Below are 21,282 nucleotides of genomic sequence, written 5' to 3' on the forward strand. Positions count from 1 at the left end.
CCTTAAAGAATGAGTTGATGTAGAGCTTTTATTTTTTTTTAACTTAATAAAGACTGTCTCTGGGGTAGTAACTTCAAAACATTTATTTACCTTTAATTGGTAAGTATGCATTTTATTATATATAGGGATAGTTTGTCCAAATGTAAAATTCTGTCATTTACTAACTCTTCACTTGTCCCAAACCTGCTTGAATTTCTTGCTTCTGTTGAACACAAAAGTTAAGTAAAGCTGACAACCTGTAACCACTGACTTTCTAATAGGAAAACAAATACTGTGGAAATCGGTGGTTACAGGTCTCAGCTTTTTTTTTTTTTTTTCAACAGAAGAAAGAAACTCAAACAGGTTTGGAATAAGTAAATGACAGAATCATAGTTCAACCAACACTGTATATATATATATATATATATATATATATATATATATATATATATATATATATATATATATATATATATATATACATTGTAACGAGCGCACACATGCCACGTCGCCCTGGTCGCTAATTCAACCCAGCTGGACCATCATCAACACAGGATCGTTCACAGCTGGACGTCATCAAGTGGAGAGGCATATAAACCAAGCCCACGCAAGGAGAAGATGAGCTTCATTCACCCAATGACTCCATGCGCTAACGCTTGTCTCTCTGTCTCTCCACAGCAGACTCCAGCTCGTGACGATCCCACATCCGACTACTCACTGTCCTTCACTTACTTCCCGGAGCACCAGAGCACCTCACCTTGAAGAAGAGCACCGTTTACACCCCATTCACGTTGTAAATAAAGCACCCTCCGGGGACTTGTCTGTAAACTTATCCAACTGTGTCGCTGTTTTCCCTCTGCCTCGCTACAATATATATATATATATATATATATATATATATATATATATATATATATATATATATATATATATATAATCTGCTCTCCGTTAAACAGAAATTGGGGGGAAAATAAATGGGGGCGAATAATTCTGACTTCAACGATATATATATATATATATATATACACAGTTTCTGTGTAGTTTACACTAAACGAGTCACTTCACAGAATGTGCACTTATTATTTTTTTTAACGAATGCCTTAAGAGTAAGTTTTACACTTATTAATGTATTATTAAATTTTATCAAACTTATAGTTGTTTTTTCTTGAGGCTCTTATGTCTGATATCATATTTACATTGTGGGTAATTTTTATTAATTTCAGAATAGTGTTCATTTTCAATCTCTTTATGTCTAATAGTTTTTATTGTTTTAAGACATTTGTAATTGCATAGGAGACAAATTTGAAAGTACTGTTGGACATTTTTTCTTTAACAATAAATGTCTAAAATGGTATTGTCTGTGTGTTTTAAATTACAGATTTATTTTGACAGATTTATGGGGTTTAAAGATTAAAATAATGGCTAATTTTAATTGTGAAACTGACGATGGAGAAGTTAATTTTAAAAAATGCTATCAAAATGTATGAGCTGGGTGACTAAGTATGTAAAGGTGAGATAAATAATTAAAAATAAGTTAATTGTTATTAAAATGTATGAGCTGGGTGATTTAAGTATTTAAAGTTGAAAGAAATTAAAGCAATTAAGTTAATTGGTATTAAAATGTATGAGCTGGGTGACTAAGTATTTTAAGTTTGGAAAAATTAAAACAATTAAGTTAATTGCAATTAAAACGTATAAGCTGAATAACTTGGGTATTTTAAGTTAGGTGAAGTGTCTTGCATGAGTACAACAAACTCAAAACTTAATGTTTCTGTTTACTTAAAATAGATAATTTCATAACTTAAAAAATTTGACGTAACTGATTACCTCAAATTTTTTGAGTTTTGTCAACTTATTCGGGATTACAGTGTATAACAGCAATGTAGACTTCTTACAAAGTATTTTATCTAACCAGCCAGGTCAGAGGACATGGAGAGCTTTTGAGTGGAGGATTGGAAACAACTGTTTCCTGAGTTATTTGCCTTTTTTATCTTTTGAAGTGAATTTCTTTGTATATAAGCTGGCAGTTTGGATGTATTTTGTACCATTTTAAAGCAGTTTTAATAAGACTGCTGAGAGTACACTCAGCCTTGGGTAAGGAGCTTAACTTAAAAATGACACCTTATACATACTTTCCAACAGCTGATATTCCAATAGCTTTCATTTATTATTTTTTTTTATTAATATTACTAAAAAGCTAATATTTAATTGTCATGGATATAACATAGAGTGAAGATAAATATTTTCTCCAGTAAATATTATAACAAATAAATAACAAGTCTAGTATATCCAGATACATCAGAATAAAGTAGCTACTAGCTAACAATGTTTATAAATTACACTAAACTTTACTACGCCTGTCTTATCTGCCTCAGAGCTAACTTACTCGAACTGTCTCCATCACTGCTCTTACCAAATGTCCAGTCTGCATCATTCTCATGCTCACTAAAACTCATAAAAATTCTCATGGTCACTAAAAAATCTCATCCTCACTTTCATCTGCAGGAAGAGCCAGTTCTGTCCTTTTCTTCTTTCACTTATCATTGAACATGGTGGTGCTCCCTTATACACTGTTCCCTGTATTCATATCTATTCAAAAGTAGTATTGCCATTAAAACTAGATTTTATCCATAATGCAAATGTCATTAACATACACCTAAACAACAATATATTACTAGCATTCATGTTGTTATTGTTGCAACTTAAAAGTTCACAGCTGAACTTGCTAGCTAGCTAACCCATTGCAATATTGCACGTTCCTCTATCCCACAGTGTTGGCACTTGGAAACACATACATTTAAACGATTAACAGAAAACTTAAGTGATTAAAAAAGATTGAGTAGTGAATATGTCATCGTAACTTACTGGAGGTGATGTTACAGATTTCTTTGTTGATCTAACATGAGTTGATGCTTTGTCTTTATTGAAGTTTACATTTGCATTCAGCAACTACTCACTATGAACGCCAGACTGCCAGAAATCATGCCACAGAAAAACACTGCAGGTCATGTGACTAAACCAAAGCACATTATTGGCTACACTAAGGTCTTCTCTTTCCAACTAAAACAATTCAATGTTGGTCTTAAAGAAACAGTGACAGGGGAATGAACACAAATATCATGTTGCCATATGGCAACACCATGAGGAAGAGGGATAAGTGTGCGAAAAGCCTAGAAGCTGTCTGATGTTTGTATGCTTGAGATATTGAGATATCGTTCAGAATTGTTCACACACACACACACACACACACACACACACACACATGGAAATTTTCTTAGTTTATTTCTTAAGTTAATCAGGTTATAACGCCTATATGTATGACACAGTTAATGATGTTACGTAAGAGTGTGATTGTTAATGTTTTGAGATTGTAAGCAGCATGACCGACAAACTCTGTCCACTATATTTCAGTTGAATCCCGTTGGTCCCGCGACAGTCTTACATCTGTTAATTGTGTCTTGGATTTTAAAACTCAAAGGTCAAGTCTAGGTCATTCTCAGCGCTGGGTAAATCTAGCTTTTTTTTCACACTGCTTATAATTTACTAAAACTGAGTGTTGAGGGAAAACTGATCAAAGGTTAAAGGTCATTTAGGCCTTATGCGGTTTCAACACTTGTTCTGGAATGAACCAATTTTCTTTGCTTTTCCAGCAGAATGGCTAGTGTCTGTCCTCTAGTGGCCTCTGACTGATACTGTCTGAATTTACAGATATATACAAGCCTCTGTTTGTGTGTGTGTGTGTGTGTGTGTGTGTGTGTGTGTGTGTGTGTGTGTGTGTGTGTGTGTGTGTGTGTGAGAGAGAGAGAGAGAGAGAGAGTGTCTGCACAATCCTCTTCTTACTTTTTTCTACATTGTGCTTTAATTACTAAATTTGTTTACATTTCCCAAAACTTTGCTCAGTTACAGTCACATCAGTTTATAAGTGTGTGTGAGAGTGTGTATGTGTTTAGTTGTTCTGATGTTTAGGTGTTCAAGTGATGTGTTTAAGTGTTTCATTCACTGCTGTCTGCTTTTTCAGCATCGTGGCTGATTTGATGTGTTTTTTGAGGAAAACAGGACTGATGCGACAAAGTATATTTTATTCATGTTTTTATTTACAAATGTTTTCGTTGTTAAAGCTGTGCCCTCTTCTCAGGATCTTTTCTTGAGGCTTATTCTTTTTTTCTGGATCTTCTGTTGTTGCTGTGACCTTTTTTAGGATTTTTGTTGCTGCTGTGTCTTTTTTTAAGCTCTCCTGTTGAATCTGTAACTTTTAGCGTCAGGAACTGTGGTGCTCAGTAGTGCAAATAATCTTTCCCATCCATTTGCACTACATTCCTTTTTTTTTATTCCTTGACCTGAAACATACAGACACACACCAAATCAAGGTTATTGATTCAGATTCGTCACAATAAACAAAAACCATAAAATCCATCAAAAAAAAAAACTTTTTCAAATGAAAAGAGAATCTATTTTCCAAATCATTAGAAGCTGATCTACAGTTCAGTACCTTAAACCATTGATGGAGAATGATTTCTTCCAGAGGAATCCGCTGGCTTGGGTTTTCCTGCAGGAGAGCTTGAATCAAGTCACAGCATTCTGTGCAGAACGATGGTGGGAAGAAGTGAGAGAAACACATTATCAACTTCAACTTTACATCTGCTGTCATTTTATTCATCTATAAGATCTGACTCTACTCTCCTTTAGAATCAGAACATTGTCACCATTATCCAATATCCAACTCTTAGTTTAATCCATGATTTTGTATGATTTAAACTACAACTGCTCGTCTATGATGTGATGAATGACGTCTTACCTTCTGACAATCCAGGCTCAGTCCAGTTTCCATCATCGATCCTCTGCGTGTCCGTGACTTCAGGAAATCGTTGACACAGCAGCAGGAATAACAGAACTCCTAAAGACCATACAGTGGATGGTTCTGCATGGTATTCGTCGTCCAGGTAGTACTCTGGTGGGAAGTACTCCTTTGTGCCTGAAGAAACAAGATTTGGTCTCAGCATGAAACACTAAAGCATGTTTTCTCTGTAACATGAAAATACATGATTGGTCAAATTGACAGTCCAGACTACAGGTGTTAAGTTTAATACATACCACAGAAACTGTCATAGCCAGAATCCTGGAGAAGAGCCCCACAGCCAAAGTCAATTAGCTTGACCTCCAGCGTGTCCGTGTTGACCAGCAGGTTCTCCAGCTTTATGTCCCGGTGAAATACCCCACGTCTGCAGCACATAAGACCGGCCGTTGTTGCCTGCTCCATGATCTTTTGAGCCTGGCGTTCAGTGATGGAGCCGAGAGACATTATGAAGTCGAACAGATCTACACATGGTGAAGGTCGTTCCAGGATCATGATGTAACAATCCTGCTGGTCCTGCCAGTCCAGCAGCTCAATGATCTCTGGAACCTTGCCGCCTCTATGAGCCAGTATCAACAGGCCGATCTCTAAAGGAAGGGGCTCAGGATGACCAGCCTAGAAGAAAGATTAGTTTGGCGATGTTGCTTCCCCAAATATACTGTTGTCAGTGCCTTTACATGTTTAAGTCTACTTACGATGTTGATGTATTTCATGTTCGATGGCTTTCTGGCTATTTTTACTGCCACCTGTTCAACAAAACAACACTTCTGTTATAATCACATCAAGTGCACTAAAAAGTGAACATAATATATGTTAAAGGGATTGTTCACCTCAAGGCCATCCTCCAAGCGCTTCCCTTTATAGACGCTGCCAAATCCTCCCTCTCCAATCTCCTTGCCGAGTTCATACTGGTCCAGAATGTTACCTGTTAAAAGATGAATAATTGCAGCTGATGTGAAATGTCAAGCACTGACAGACACGTGTGTAATGTTTGAGGTGGAATAGACATATGCCTATATTCAATAATTCAATACATCGTGAAAATGAACCTGCACAATACTGATATGGTGGACACTTCAAAATACAGCAAACAGTGATTGAAACTTTTAGAGTGCTTTTTAAAAAATATATTTATATTTACAGAACTTAATGTAATGTACTCTACTTCATACTGAAGAGGATCATGAGAGAAGGCCACACATTCTCAAATGACCACTAGATTTACCTTCAGAACTCTTCTTGTGGATCTGAACAGAAGTCTGGTCCTCCTGACTAGAGCTGCTGCTGGACTTCTGGACTTTACAGGAGAGCAGCTTTTCAGGACTGTCAGTCCTTCTCCTCTTTCTCTCATTTTCCTCAGCAACATCAGTGGACTGAAGGCTGGTGATGGATATCGGAGGTGTACGACGATGGAAATCGTTCACATAAGAGCTGTGACAACTTCGTTTTCTCTTTTGGCCACTGAGAAAAGTCATCCATTGGTTGTCATCTGTATTTAGAGATGTAAGACATGCATTAATGATAATGATAATGGCTTATAAAACTGATTTGTATTTTGATGTAAAGTGTAAAGACACACTTCATCTTAGAGATCAGAAACTGTCATGACTCGGATTTCTAACAGTGAATGCTCATAATTTGCCTTCAACAAATCTGAATCATACACATTTTATGCCCATTATTGAGCCCATTGAATATTGATATTTATACCATTTTTATATTTCAGTGATATTATTAATAATCTGCAATTATTTAAATGATTTATGTACAATACAGATTGTTGTAAAGTTTTCTCTTTTAGTGGATTAATTATGAGAAACTTTGATTACCAAACAATTGGTTCTACTTAGATTTGTGTTAGAAACCTAAAACAAGTTATAAAGTTATTTTTTTATTGTATGTGTTCGGTTTTTAGTTACTTTACTCTCAAAATCATTCCTCATAAATCTGCAGACTTTTTTAACAAAATTCTCAGCAGAAATAGCAAAACAAAATCTGTCTGGGCCTATATGTACATGTACGGAGATCTAGTGAACACAAAGCATGGTCAGATTGACAAACAGTGACTGGATTTACCCTCAGCGTAAAGGGAGAGCGGCTTTTCAAAACTCTCCCACCTCCTCTTCTTTCTCACTTGTATCTCAATCTCCTCACCAACACCAACAGGTGAAAGGTTCTCAGCCACATTGGCGCTGGATGTTGGAGGTGTACGAGTATGTAAATCATACAACTGAGTTCCTTGAGAACAACGCTTTCTTTTCAATGCCATAATAACAGAATTCACTGGGAACACTACTATTACCAACTGCAATGAGAAGACGCAATGAGGAGATTCTGAACTGTCTTCTACTTTTAATGCTGCGTTCTTCTGTTTCTATGACAGCGCATTCCGGAACACTTGTTTACATTCAAAATCCCAGCACCATATTTGACAAGCTATCTAAACTAGATATATAATAGACACACACACACACACACACACACACACACACCTAAATGATTATAAATGATTCATTGTAAATATACTAATTTTTATTGTTTTAATTACTGTTTATCCTAAAAATGTACAGTTTATTCTGATCTATTTTTGTATTGATTTGTATGAATAATCAATGTTGAGTAATAATATAATATATTGAATATCAATGTGATATATTGAATATTATGATGTATTGTTGATATTTTATTTAATAATTATATATAAATATAATATTTTTTTTGCTACTACTACAATTTACTGTGTGTACTGTTTTTTTATTATTATTATATATGTATGTTACTTTTTATGTAAACTTTATAACTGCTTTGGCAACACATTTGTAACAATTGTCATGCCAATAAAGCAATTATTAAATTGAATTAATAGACAGACAGGCAGATACAAGCTATAATCTTTAATCTTTCACTTCTCAATAATAAGGAACAGTATTTTGACCACAAATATCTAAATAAATACAAGAAATAAACTTGTAAATACAACACCAACTGATTCTGAAACATTGTCCAGAAACTAAATAAAACACTGTCATTTTAAGATTAGATAGATTTTATCTCAAATAATTTTGCTTTAATTGAAGAAAATAATAATAAATGTTGTAATTGCTAACAGAACAAACTTATTATAACATTATTATCCAGTAACAAAATTAAACAATGTAATTTTAAGCTTAATTATATACAGTAGATTTTAGCTGAAAATAAGTTAGATTTATATTTATATATGAGCAATTCCAGTGTTATGGATGTGACATTTGGAGTAAAAACTCAGAACATAAATTCACATAGAAAATATTTATATGTTTATTAATTGTAAACATGTTTTGTACTTTAAATGAAAATACTTAGTAGACATTCTGTGAATTAAACTGCAAGACCCAAAAGAAGTAATGATCATCAAAATGATAAGAGTTGGCTCTCTATAAAACAAAAATGATTAATTTTATTTTACGATATTTTTTTTGCATTTAAGAGGAAAAAGTGTTGTTATGGATGTGACCGATGTGAAATTACCACTTGTGTGACTTTGGTAAATCAAATATAATTGTTTAAAAAAGCTGACAGAGACATTTTTGAGCATTTTTAAAGTTCTGTAAAATACTTGCTTAGACAAAAAAAAAAAAACAGAAACGGGTTCCGTATTTTGGTGAAAACTTAATTTCTTTCATGCTAAGGTTGACATTTGCATTACAAGTGCTCTTATATGTCATATGTATAAGCATTAAGACTATGTTTAGTGTCATCTTTGTTGGAGAGAAGAATTCATATCAATCATGTAACGTGTATATGTGAATTATGTATAGCCATAACTATTTTTCTATTATTGTTGGAAACACTCACATCTTATTACAATAACTCGATGTTTTTCCTGCAAAGACAAGTAGGAGGGAGGTGACCACCTCTATCAAATTTTGTACAACCTCCACCTTTTGACAAAAATCAGGCAGGCGATCACTACTGACAGACCCTAAGTAATGCTCAGGTGCTGGTCATGTATTTAATTACATTTAATGTTAACAGTTTAAAATAAGATCATGTTTTGATAAGATTCCAGCAATAATACAAAATGTGTTTATTTCCCGTAGCAAACATTTCATCATGACTACTAAATGAATAATGCCTGAATAGTGTCATGTGCTCATTCAAAACTTTTAATCAAGCATTGTCAGCTGTAGTCACCAAGCAGTTTATAAAATAGTTTGTTTGCATTTGTGTCTTTAAAATGTTTTGTGTATGAAATATTTGACCTCTCAGATGAGTGTCACTTTTACCTCAGGCCAGGCCCGTGCAGAGACTTTTGTCTTTTCCTCTCCGTATTTTAAGCTGGATGGCTTGATAACCTCCTCAACCCCTGTTGTAAGTAGAAGGTGGGAGAGCTGTGTGAGAGCTCAAATGTATTAAAATAAAATACTATATATAATAAAATATTTTGAAAATACTACAAAATGCTAATTAAGGGAGCATGAAATGTCTTCACAAACCTTCTATCAATAGGCCTATTGGATCAATCCCTTCACCATTAAACTGGCTTAGTGTAGTAAACCATGTTTGACAGCAACAGCGTTTCTCTGAGCAAGTTTAAGTCAGCTTCTCTGTCGACTCATTCACGTCTACTAAACATAAAACATGTAACTTTTGTTTCTCTTTGATTTTAAGTTTTATACAGAAAGTATTGTCTTGAAGATGATCCCTTTAACGCTGTAAAAATCATTCACAGCACATAATGAGTTGGAATATGATACTATATCTCTTGATTGCTACCATCTCTAAAAGTCTTATATTTCAACATTTTTGCAGTTGAAATCTTCAATACTTAATGTAAAATCATGATTTCTGAAAACTACTAAAATCTCTAGTTTTAGTCATTTCTATGTTTCTTTGCAATTGTACTCTTCAACACACAATATAAAACATACTGTACTGTACATGAAGTATACAAGAAGACATTTACAATAGGGGAGCGCAGAGCACAAAGTAACGTGGGGTTAAGTGTAACACAGAGTTTTAAGGTATTTGCTCAGGCTTGATCATGGCATACTTCCAAGGGTTTTTACCACAGTTTTCAGCAGATGTCTTCCTGGCAATTATTGAAAAGGTTCGGTGAAATTTAGATGAGAAACACAAGAGAAACCATTTTTGCAGCATAAAGGTATTTTTTATCATAGTCAATATTTTTTTATTTAAAATAATCTGTGAAAGTATGAACGTGAAATCTTGTATTGTTGTGATCACCGTCTTCTAGGCTAAAAGATAAAACCATTTTGAAAGATGTAAGAAACACACAGTGACTGCTAGCCAGTTTTGAGGAAAACATGACACAGCGGGGTTAGTTGTAACAGGGTGTTAAAATTAAGCCACACACTGTTGAACACCAATTAAACTAACACAACATTTTTTTTTATTTTGACAACTTTTTTAATAAAATGATTTTTAATCGATTTTTTTTTTGACAAAAATATTTTATTGCTAATACTCCAAATAAAGGCATTGTATAATAATGGATAATAATCCAAATAAATTCAAATGTATTTATCCAATAAATAAATAAACATACTGTGCTATGTAGAATAAAAATAAATTAAGCTAGGTACTGAGAAAATATAGATATTATTTAAAGTAAACTGGATTTAAATTGTGTGTAATCTGCCTTTTTAAGCATGTGTTACAACTAACCTTCTGTCTGTTATAACTTGCCCCGCAGGTGGGGTAAATAGTAACATTTTACTCCTGGCACTTTTGGCAACACTGCACAGAAACCATAGGTTCGGCGATCATAATTTCTGAGCTCATTTGTAGGAGAGGCTTGTGATTTGTTGGTAAAAACAAATGGTTTGTCTAACCCCAATACTTTGTTTATTATTTGACCAAGTGTTACTTTTTGCTCCGCTCTGCCCTACTATCATCCATCTAATTACATTGTTATAACAAGGCAAATACAATGTTGTTACATAATAATTATAATGTAATGACATAATAATGACATCCAAACTAAAAGTTTGTAATTACTTACTGTTGTATGCCAAAAATGTGCAAGAGTTCGTTGTGCGCAAGTGTTAACAAACGGGACTTTTATTTTGACTCCGGTTGTGAATGTTGAACTTACTTCCAAGTACTTTTATGTGATTTCCTTCCCCCTTGGGACGCTGATGTTTTACCAGTGCGTTGTGATGAAAGCGAACAAATAAATAATATTAAGAAGTTAAATCTGGATTATTCTTTCATGGATGGATGTCAACAACATATTGCACATAGACATGACGAATAGAAATGAAAACCCTACACCAGGGGTCACCAATCCTGACACCGGCCCCTTCAGGATTTAGCTCCAACTTACCTCAACACACCTGCCTGGATGTTTCAAGTATACCTATAAGACCTTGATTAGCTTGTTCAGGTGTGTTTGATTAGGGTTGGAGCTAAAATCTGCAGGACACCGGCCCTCCAGGAACAAGTTTGGTGACCATTGCCCTACACTAATTCACACTGCAATCATGCTAACAACATGAAAATCCTCGCTAGATTCATGTTAATAACATGGTAATCCATCCTAGATTCATGATAATAACATGCTAATTCATGCTATAATCACGCTAAAACATGCAAATTCATACTAGAATCATGCTAAAACATGCTAATTCATACTAGAATCATGCTAACCCATGCTCTAATCATGCTAATTACATGTTAATCCATGCTAGAATCATGGTAATAACATGCTAATTTGTACTAGAATCATGCTAATAGAATGCTAATCCATGTTTAAATCATGCTAATAACACGCTAATTCAAACTAGAACCATGCTAACAAAAAGTGTTATGCAAGTTACTTCCAAACTAGCACATTACACATTACTTGTTACTGTTATTTTAAAGTAATCCTTTACCTTACAATATTACTGTTTCTGAATTGTAATATTTTACATGACTCTTATATTACTTTTTAGTTACTTTCACCAAAATAACTATAGATTTAAAACTTTTAATTGAAAATTAACTAAATGTACTGCAGAGCATTTTACATCCATTAGAAAGCAATATGATGTAGCATTATGACTGTGACCAATGCAGGCTACTAACAATATATAATTGGCAACGCGAAGGCTCAAGACAATGCAAGAAAGGATGACAGTCAGAATCACAAATGATCTGAGGGTGCTTTCACACCTGTGAATCGATTCAGTTGTTCCAAAACAGACATTACAATTGTTACATTGTTGCACTGCTTTTGGTGCGGTTCGCTTTAAAACTGCAAAGTTTCTAAACAGACCAAAATAGCTAAAACAAGTCACATGTGAGTAAACTCCTGACATTGGTCAGAGTTTCACGGTTTATGACCTCCCCCCCTACTCATAATTTCCTCTTCATATAGCCGTATGCCTTTTATATATCCATAAAACAATGTGATATAAACGGGCTTGGATTGTATCGTTTTCTCAATACAATCTATCCGCTCCAGAGTTCGTTTAATTTCAGCTGAGACCACCTCATTCAAGCAATCTCAAAGCAATTGATTTGGCGCAGATCCGAGCGTGATTGCTGGATTCACATACGCCAAACAAACAGCGCTAACTGGGCAAACGAGACAGGTTCCAAAACAAAAGTCTAGGTGTGAAAGCCCCCTCGGTCTGTTTAAAGTATGGGTGAGGTACAGTGATTATCTGGCAATATCTGTGAATAGCTTGGGTATATTGATATTAGACACAACAAGCCTATATATGCCATTACAAGATGCAGTTTGTTTTCTTTTCTTATTGTTGCCATTATTTTATTGACTTTAAATTCAAGTGGTTCACAACATAATGAAGTGAGCATGATGAACATAGCTTTCTCAATATAAAGTGCACTTAGAGGACCAACCCCTCAACCTGTCATTTTAGGCCATAGAAATGAACATATAGGCTAAAGCACTGCATAAAAATAAAACAGATCAAAAAGAGATCTATATGCCTCTAAAAGTATTATATCCGTGTGGATAATGAACGTTGCATAAAGAATAAGATGACACAAAGGCTGGCTCGACTGCTCTCCGTTTTACTTCGCTCTTTTCGACAACAACTACAACAACCAGGCATTTTCGGTACACATCACAATGAATTCTGGGTGCTGTAGTGAAATAACAATGCCACGAAATATACAACATTTCCATCCCTTTTAATTTTAAGGTCAACGTATTAACTTTGAACTAGCACCATGCAGAATGAATGTATATAATTCAGTTTACCTTTTAACATACTGTGAACTGGAGCTGCACGATTTTGGCTAAAATGAGAATCACGATTTATTGCTTAAAATAAAGTTCACGATTTTCTCACGACTCTGTAGATGTAAAATAAAGGTTAATATGAGTCTGCAATTATTATTGATTTTTATCAAACATGGTAAAACAACATTATGGTGTGTAGGTCTACTGGTTTCTATTAATAATTCTATTCTACTTATAATAATTCTGATGTTGAATTATGTTTGAGCTATAGGCCTATGCTTGCAATCTGTCATTGACAACGTTATTAGACCATTTATTCACTGGTAAAATCAACATTATATAGACTAGAGTAGTTATACTGACACTGTAAACATTTATTTTCATGCACAACTGTGTGTTCGCTATGAAAGAAAAAAACATATCAAATGCTTGTCGCAATCATAACTCTAAAATGTGTTATAATTCAATGATGTGCACGATTTCGGTTTCATTTTCACTGCTAAGTGCTGTTCATATTTTGCGCGTGGCTCCGAAACGATCACTCTGCACTGTAAAAAAAATCCCCATAAAAAAACGTTTTTTTTCTGGCAGCAGGGACGCCAGAAAAAAAAACGTAAAAATACAGAAAAAAACTGTTAGAATAAAAGATGTAGATTAACTGTTAAAAAACAGTCGTTTTCTGTTTTACAGTTACAGGTTATTACTGTAATTATACACGTTATAACTGTAATTATACAACTTATTTATGTAATTATACAATTTATTATGGTAGTTATACAGGTTATTATTGTAATTATACATGTTATTAATTTAATTATACAAGTTATTTATGTAATTATACAAGTTATTATGGTAGTTATACAGGTTATTACTGTAATTATACAAGTTATTACTGTAATTATACAAGTTATTATGGGAGTTATACAGGTTATTACTGTAATTATACATGTTATAACTGTAATTATACAAGTTGTTATGGGAGTTATACAGGTTATTACTGTAATTATACAAGTTATTACTGTAATTATACAAGTTACTGTATTATGGAAGTTATACAGGTTATTACTGTAATTATACATGTTATAACTGTAATTATACAAGTTATTATGGGAGTTATACAGGTTATTACTGTAATCATACATGTTATAACTGTAATTATACAAGTTATTTATGTAATTATACACGTTATTATAGTAGTTTTACAGGTTATTGCTGTAATTATACTTGTTTTTACTTTAATTATACAAGTTATTTATGTAATTATACACGTTATTATAGTAGTTATACAGGTTATTGCTGTAATTATACTTGTTATTACTTTAATTATACAAGTTATTTATGTAATTACACAAGTTATTATGGTAGTTATACAGATTATTACCATACTTATACATGTTATTACTTTATATAGGTTATTACTGTAGTTATACATGTAATTAACATAATTATACATGTAATCACTGTAATTATACAGGTTACTAACGTAATTCTACATGTTATTAACATAATTACACAGATTACTAACATAATTATACACATTATTACTGTAGTTATATACGCTATTAAAACATTTTTACAGGTTATCACTGCAATTACACAGACTATTAAGTTATGCATGTTATTAATGTAATACAGGTTATTACTGTAGTCATACAGTTTATTACTGTAGTTATTTCAATTATTAGTCTTTAAATATTCCATGGATTGAAAAAAAAAACAAATAATTCATTTCCTTTTCTAAGATTACAAGTAGGCGAGGCAGTGGTGCAGTAGGTAGTGCTGTCGCCTCACAGCAAGAAGGTCGCTGGGTTGAACCTCGGCTCAATTGGTGTTTCTGTGTGGAGTTTGCATGTTCTCCCTGCCTTCGCGTGGGTTTCCTCCGGTTGCTCTGGTTTCCCCCACAGTCCAAAGACATGCAGTTCAGGTGAATTGGATAGGCTAAATTGTCTGTAGTGTATGAGTGTGTGTGTGAATGTGTGTGTGGATGATTCCCAGAGATGGGTTGCGGCAGGAAGGGCATCTGCTGCGTCAAAACTTGCTGGATAAGTTGGCGGTTCATTCCGCTGTGGCAACCCCGGATTAATAAAGGGACTAAGCCGACAAGAAAATGAATGAATGAATGAAAGATTATAAGTTATTACTGTAATTATACAAGAACTAATTGCAAAATTCCATGAACTCTTTTACTTTTAACATAATTTTCAAAATACAGTAATATACCTTTAAAACATTAATTATATTTAAAAGTATGATGAACATTTAGCTTAGGTACAGATAATTACTGTTGTTAAAATAAAACACGTTAAATTAATGTGTTATAATATTGTTTATATACATATAGCTGTAGAAATTAAAAGACTAAACCTTGGTCCCACTGTCTGGATTTATCTTGAAAAGGCACCTGTGAAGACAGAATTACACCTCAATATAGAGCTACCAACATTTGTCTATATACACACACTCACACACACATGCATACATATATATATATATATATATATATATATACACACACACATGTATATGTGCACACTGCTCTAAAATATATTCTTTTTAAATGTCTGGGTAAAAAACGTTCGAGGTTACTAAAGTAACCCTTCGTTCTCCGAGGAGGGGAACGGAAGCACTATAAGTGGATTTGATTTGTAAAATCCACGCATTGGGAGGATTCGGATCAGAAGCCGCTTGTCTGGAGAGTATTGAACGGGCCAATGAATGAAATTAATTGGCAGCGTAAGCTTGCGCAGGTGTGCGACATCTGCAATTATCTCAGCATATAAGCACACCTGAAGCCAGCAGACGCCATCCTTTTAAGCTGAAGAGACTTTCAAACAGCTAAGGGACAGTCATTATGGCGACGGAGTATAGTGCTTCCGTTCCCCTCCTCGGGGAACGAAGGGTTACTTTAGTAACCTCGAACGTTCCCCTTCGGGGGGAACTTCAGCACTATAAGTGGATTTGATTTGTAAAATCCACGCATTGGGAGCCCATTGAAAGCGCCATAATGACTGCACCTTACCAACACCCCCGATGAGGAGATAGTCAAGCAAGCGTGACGCACCCACATCATGGGGGGCGCGGTCCTCCAACGTGTCCCTGGCCCTAATTTATCCTACTTCAACAGAAGTTTTACGGATGTAGATATATTTTTTGGGAAGTCGTGAGCATCTAGATAATTCTAGGAAATACGACAGTACGTTGGGAAGCGTGCAATCCCGATAGGGAGGACGCTGCGGAGGCCATCCGTTACCCAAGGGGGGGATAGATGGCAGAATTTACATATGGACTAGCCCTAAAAAGGGGGAGTATGCATAGCAAAAGAGTGGTTAGCGGAGAGGGAAGACACGGGTTCGCCCAGGGGGGGGACTTAACCGTGGCGGAATAAGCATATGGGATCGCCTAGTGGGGATCACGCATAGCAGGCACCTATACCCAAAACGCGGGCTGACCAGCGGGCAGACCTACAACGTAGTGGGCCAGCAAGTGACTCCTCCGCTGAGTCAGTGCTGGGGGCCACGGAGGAATCTGCAGGGCTCACCTGACGGGGAACTTTACTGACAGATAAAAAAGGCGCACGTACCTCCGTGTTAGGGAGAATGGCGCAGCAAGCGTGTTTCAACACCCTACCGAGTTGTCTCCTCAATCACCAAAGGGTTACCTAATACCCTTGAGGAAACCGGCTCCACTCGCAGATTGTAAAACCTTGCAAATGTGTTGGGTGTCGCCCAGCCCGCAGCTCTACAGAAGTCTGTTAGAGAGGCGCCGCGTGCACGCGCCCAAGAGGATGCAACGCTCCGAGTGGAGTGTGCACGAACTCCCGGGGGACACGGCTGACCTCGACTCGAATAAGCGAGTGAAATGGCATCCACAATCCAGTGGGATAATCTTTGTTTCGATACGGCACTTCCCTGCTGCCGACCGCCATAACAGACAAAGAGCTGCTCAGATGATCTAAAATTCTGAGTACGGTCCACATAAATGCGCAGAGCGCGAACTGGACAAAGTAAAGAAAGGGCTGGGTCTGCCTCCTCCGGGGGCAGCGCTTGCAGGTTCACTACCTGATCTCTAAAGGGGGTGGTAGGAACCTTGGGCACATAACCGGGGCGGGGTCTCAGGATGACGTGAGAGTAATCCGGCCCGAATTCCAGGCACGAGTCACTGACCGAAAATGCCTCCAGGTCCCCGACCCTCTTGATGGAGGACAGCGCAACCAGCAGAGCTGTCTTCAGGGACAGAAATCTTAGAGATACTGATTCGAGTGGCTCAAAGGGATCGGATCGCAGACTCGTGAGAACGAGGGCGAGATCCCAAGAGGGCATGAGAGGGGGGCGAGATGGATTAATTCGCCTAGCACCCCTAAGGAACTGGATGACCAGGTTATGCTTTCCCACGGTGCCGCCAGCTACCGCGCTATGATAAGCGGAGATGGCGGCCACGTAAACCTTGAGAGTGGAGGGCGACAGCCTGCTGTCCAACTTCTCTTGAAGGAAAGACAGCACAACACTAATCTGGCAATTTCGGGGGTCTTCTCTGCGAGAGACGCACCATTCAGTGAATAGACTCCACTTCAGGGCGTAGGCGCGCCTCGTGGAGGGGGCTCTAGCCTGAGTGATGGTATTAACCACCGCAGTCGGTAGGTTACCTAAGTCTTCCTCGCGTCTAGGGACCACACGTGGAGGTTCCAAAGATCGGGGCGAGGGTGCCAGATGGTGCCCTGTCCCTGAGAGAGTAGGTCCTCTCTCAAAGGGATCCGCCAGGGGAGGGCCGTCGCGAGGAGTGAGAGCTCTGATATCCAGGGCCAGTTGGGCCAAAGGGGCGCAACTAGCAGAACCTGTTCCTCGTCCTCCCTGACCCTGCACAGAAACTGCGCGAGCAGGCTCACTGGGGGAAACGCATACTTGCGCATGCCCCGAGGCCAGCTGTGGGCCAGTGCATCCGTGCCGAGAGAGCCCTCGGTCAGGGAAAAAAACAACTGGCAGTGAGCGTTCTCGGGGGAAGCAAACAGATCGATCTGGGCCTCCCCGAATCGCGCCCATATCAGCTGAACAGACTCGGGGTGGAGTCTCCATTCTCCAGGGCGTAACAGCTGTCGTGAGAGCGCATCGGCTGCACGATTGAGCGTGCCTGGGACGTGAATGGCGCGCAGCGATTTCAGCCGCGGGTGACTCCAGAGGAGCAGACGGCGGGCGAGCTGAGACATGCGGCGAGAGCGCATACCCCCCATGCGGTTGATATACGCCGCCGCCGCCGTACTGTCCGTCCTGACCAGCACGTGTTGCCGCTCCAGCACCGGTAAAAAGCGGTGGAGAGCGAGAAACACTGCCAACAGCTCTAGGCGATTGATATGCCAATGCAGCTGGGCACCCTTCCAGAGGCCCGCAGCCGCATGCCCGCGACACACGGCCCCCCAACCCGTGTTGGAAGCGTCTGTTGAAACAACAACATGGCTGGACGCCTGTCCTAGAGGCACACCGGCCTGTAGGAACGAGGGGTCGTTCCAAGGGCTGAGGGCGCGGCGACACAGCGCAGTAACCGAGACCCGGTGTGTGCCCGCGTGCCATGCGCGTCTGGGGACCCGATCGTGAAGCCAGTGCTGAAGTGGTCTCATATGGAGCAACCCGAGCGGCGTGACGGCGGCTGCGGATGCCATATGCCCCAGGAGCCTCTGAAAGAACTTCAGTGGGACCACTAGTTTGCTGTCGAGCTCCCTCAGACAGTTCAGCAACAGGCGAGCGCGTTCCTCGGAGAGGTGCGCTACCATGGTGATCGAGTCCAGCTCCATCCCGAGAAAAGAAATCCTCTGCACGGGGGCGAGTTTGCTCTTTTCTCGGTTGACCTGAAGCCCCAGTAGGCGGAGATGCCGAAGCACCTTGTCCCTGTGCATAATCAATTGCTCCCGCGAGTGGGCTAAAATCAGCCAGTCGTCGAGATAATTGAGTATGCGAATGCCCGCGAGCCGAAGGGGCGCTAGGGCACCCTCCGCGAGTTTGGTGAAGACCCGCGGAGACAGAGAGAGCCCGAAGGGGAGGACCTTGTACTGCCACGCTCGACCCTCGAACGCAAACCGCAGAAATTGGCGGTGGCGTGGAAGAATGGAGACATGGAAATACGCGTCCTTCAGGTCTATGGCTGCAAACCAATCCCGAGGACGAACGCATTGGAGAATGCGCCTCTGCGTGAGCATTCTGAACGGCAGCCTGTGCAGACAGCGGTTCAAAACGCGCAGATCTAGGATTGGCCGTGACCCACCGCTCTTTTTGGGTACGATGAAGTATGGGCTGTAAAACCCACTCTCCATCTCGGCTGGAGGAACCGGCTCGATTGCACCCTTCGCCAGGAGGGCAGCAATCTCCTCTCGCAAGACAGGGGCGGACAGGGGGCTGACCCTGGAGAAATACACGCCCGTAAACTTGGGGGGCCGTTTCGCGAACTGAATCGCGTAACCGAGTCTGATTGTGCGTATGAGCCACCGCGAGGGGCTGGCCCGCGCTAACCAGGCAGGCAGAGCCCTCGCTAATGGAGTCATCGCTACAATCGCTGACGTACCAGCGGTGGGGCAGCGCGGAGTGGGTGTGCTGATCCGGGAAGCACGAGGGTCCCGCGGAAGAGCTGGAGGAGAGCGATTCGCTCTGGCTCCGCACCCTGACTCCGGAGAGGGGGCTGGAGGGCTGAGGGAAGGGAGACCGTCCCCCCAGCGCTCGTGAGCCACTGGCGAAGCACGTAGAGTCTGCGAGCCGGAAGGCAGCGCGTCCCGGACTGGCAGAACTCGTGCAGTCACATCCGGGGAAGGGAAAAAGTGCTCTTTTACTGATGTTTTGGTGGCACTGAAAAGTACCTTTGTTATCAGGGCCCCGCCCTCCAGCGGGGAAAGAGCAAGTTTCCTCTTCTCCGGATGGCCTGTCTCAGGGACGCTTCGCGGTCCGTTTACCGGACTTAACGGCGCCCTGGGCAGGAGGGGCTGCCTGCTTTCGAGGTGAACGCCGCGCCCGCTTGGCCGGAGGCGCAGGCGGGGGCGGGGCAGCACTCGTTGGCGGGCGCCCTCGGCGAGGAACAGCGGAAGTGGATGGCTCGGCGGGCGGAGCGGGCTTACGGCCACGCCGATAGATGACATTGCCCATCACATCCGACTGCTCTTTCACCGCCTTGAATTCCTGGGTGAATTCACCGACGGTGTCGCCGAACAGGCCAGCCTGGGATATGGGCGAGTCAAGAAAGAGAACTTTGTCAACGTCGCGCATATCGGCCAGGTTTAGCCAGAGGTGGCGTTCCTGAACCACAAGTGTGGACATCGTCCTCCCCAGCGCACACGCGGCGGACTTAGTAGTCCGAAGAGCATAGTCGGTCGCGGTGCGCAGCTCATGTAATAAGCTTGGGTTGGACCTGCCCTCGTGCAGCTCGGCCAGCGCCTGCGCTTGGTAGCGCTGGTAGGTGGCCATCGCGTGCAAAGCAGAAGCAGCCTGGCCCGCAGCCTTATAAGCTCTGGCTCCGAGGGAGGCAGACAACCTACAGGCTTTGGACGGGAGGCGGGGCAAACCCCGCCACGTAGAGGCGCCGCGCGGACAAAGATTGACCGCGATAGCGCGCTCCACTGACGGGATCGCCTCATACCCCCTGGCAGCTCCGCCGTCAAGGGCGGTGAGGGCGGAGGCACACGCAGCACGGGCAGAGAAAGGTGCCCTCCAAGACTGCGTGAGCCTACTGTGCACTTCCGGGAAGAAGGGGACGAGAGGCTTCGAAGGCTTCGCCTTCTGGTCCTCTACGTAGCACCCATCTAGTCGGTCCGGCCGCGGAGCTGGGGGATAAACCATCTCCAACCCCACGGCCGAAGCAGCCCGGGAAAGCACGGCTAACATGTCCGCTTCAGGATCCGATTTGACAGCGCTCACCTGCCCGGAGGGGGCGAGCGGGTCCGGATCTTCGTCGGACAGTGAAAGCCCACCCTCCGATGCCGCGGAGGACATCTGATCTCTGGTGTCAGCGAGTGTGAGAGCTACCATCTGGTTAGACGGATCACTCTCACCACCCGAAGCTTGGATGGAGCGCCGTGAGGAGCGAGAGGTCCGCGAGCCCGTGGGCGGCGGATTATCTCCCGCTGAAACCCTCAGATCTGCCCGAGCGCCCGCTGCTTTTTTAGAACAGGAGGCAACTGGGGTGGCTCGCTCTCTTGCGAAAGTTAGCCGCGATCTTAGCTGTGCAACGGTCATGGCATCGCAATGACGACATGAACCGCCCGCGAGCACCGCATTAACAT

General features: G+C 40.3%; 1 protein-coding gene across 1 annotated transcript; it reads right to left on the reverse strand.

Moving 5' to 3' along the window:
• Positions 1-4,748: 4,748 nt before the first annotated feature.
• Positions 4,749-7,180, reverse strand: pimr75 (Pim proto-oncogene, serine/threonine kinase, related 75). The gene is made up of 6 exons (XM_087295727.1): positions 6,908-7,180; positions 6,057-6,320; positions 5,662-5,756; positions 5,527-5,577; positions 5,071-5,446; positions 4,749-4,951 (listed from the first exon to the last, which is right to left on the reverse strand). The coding sequence occupies exons 1-6, from the start codon at positions 7,098-7,100 to the stop codon at positions 4,749-4,751; spliced, it is 1,182 nt and encodes a 393-aa protein (XP_087151853.1). The 5' UTR covers positions 7,101-7,180.
• Between the last annotated feature and the right edge of the window lie 14,102 nt (positions 7,181-21,282).

This window comes from Danio rerio, chromosome 19, assembly GCF_052040795.2.
Source record: "Danio rerio strain M-AB ecotype USA chromosome 19, GRCz13ab, whole genome shotgun sequence".
Taxonomy (NCBI): Eukaryota; Metazoa; Chordata; class Actinopteri; order Cypriniformes; family Danionidae; genus Danio; species Danio rerio.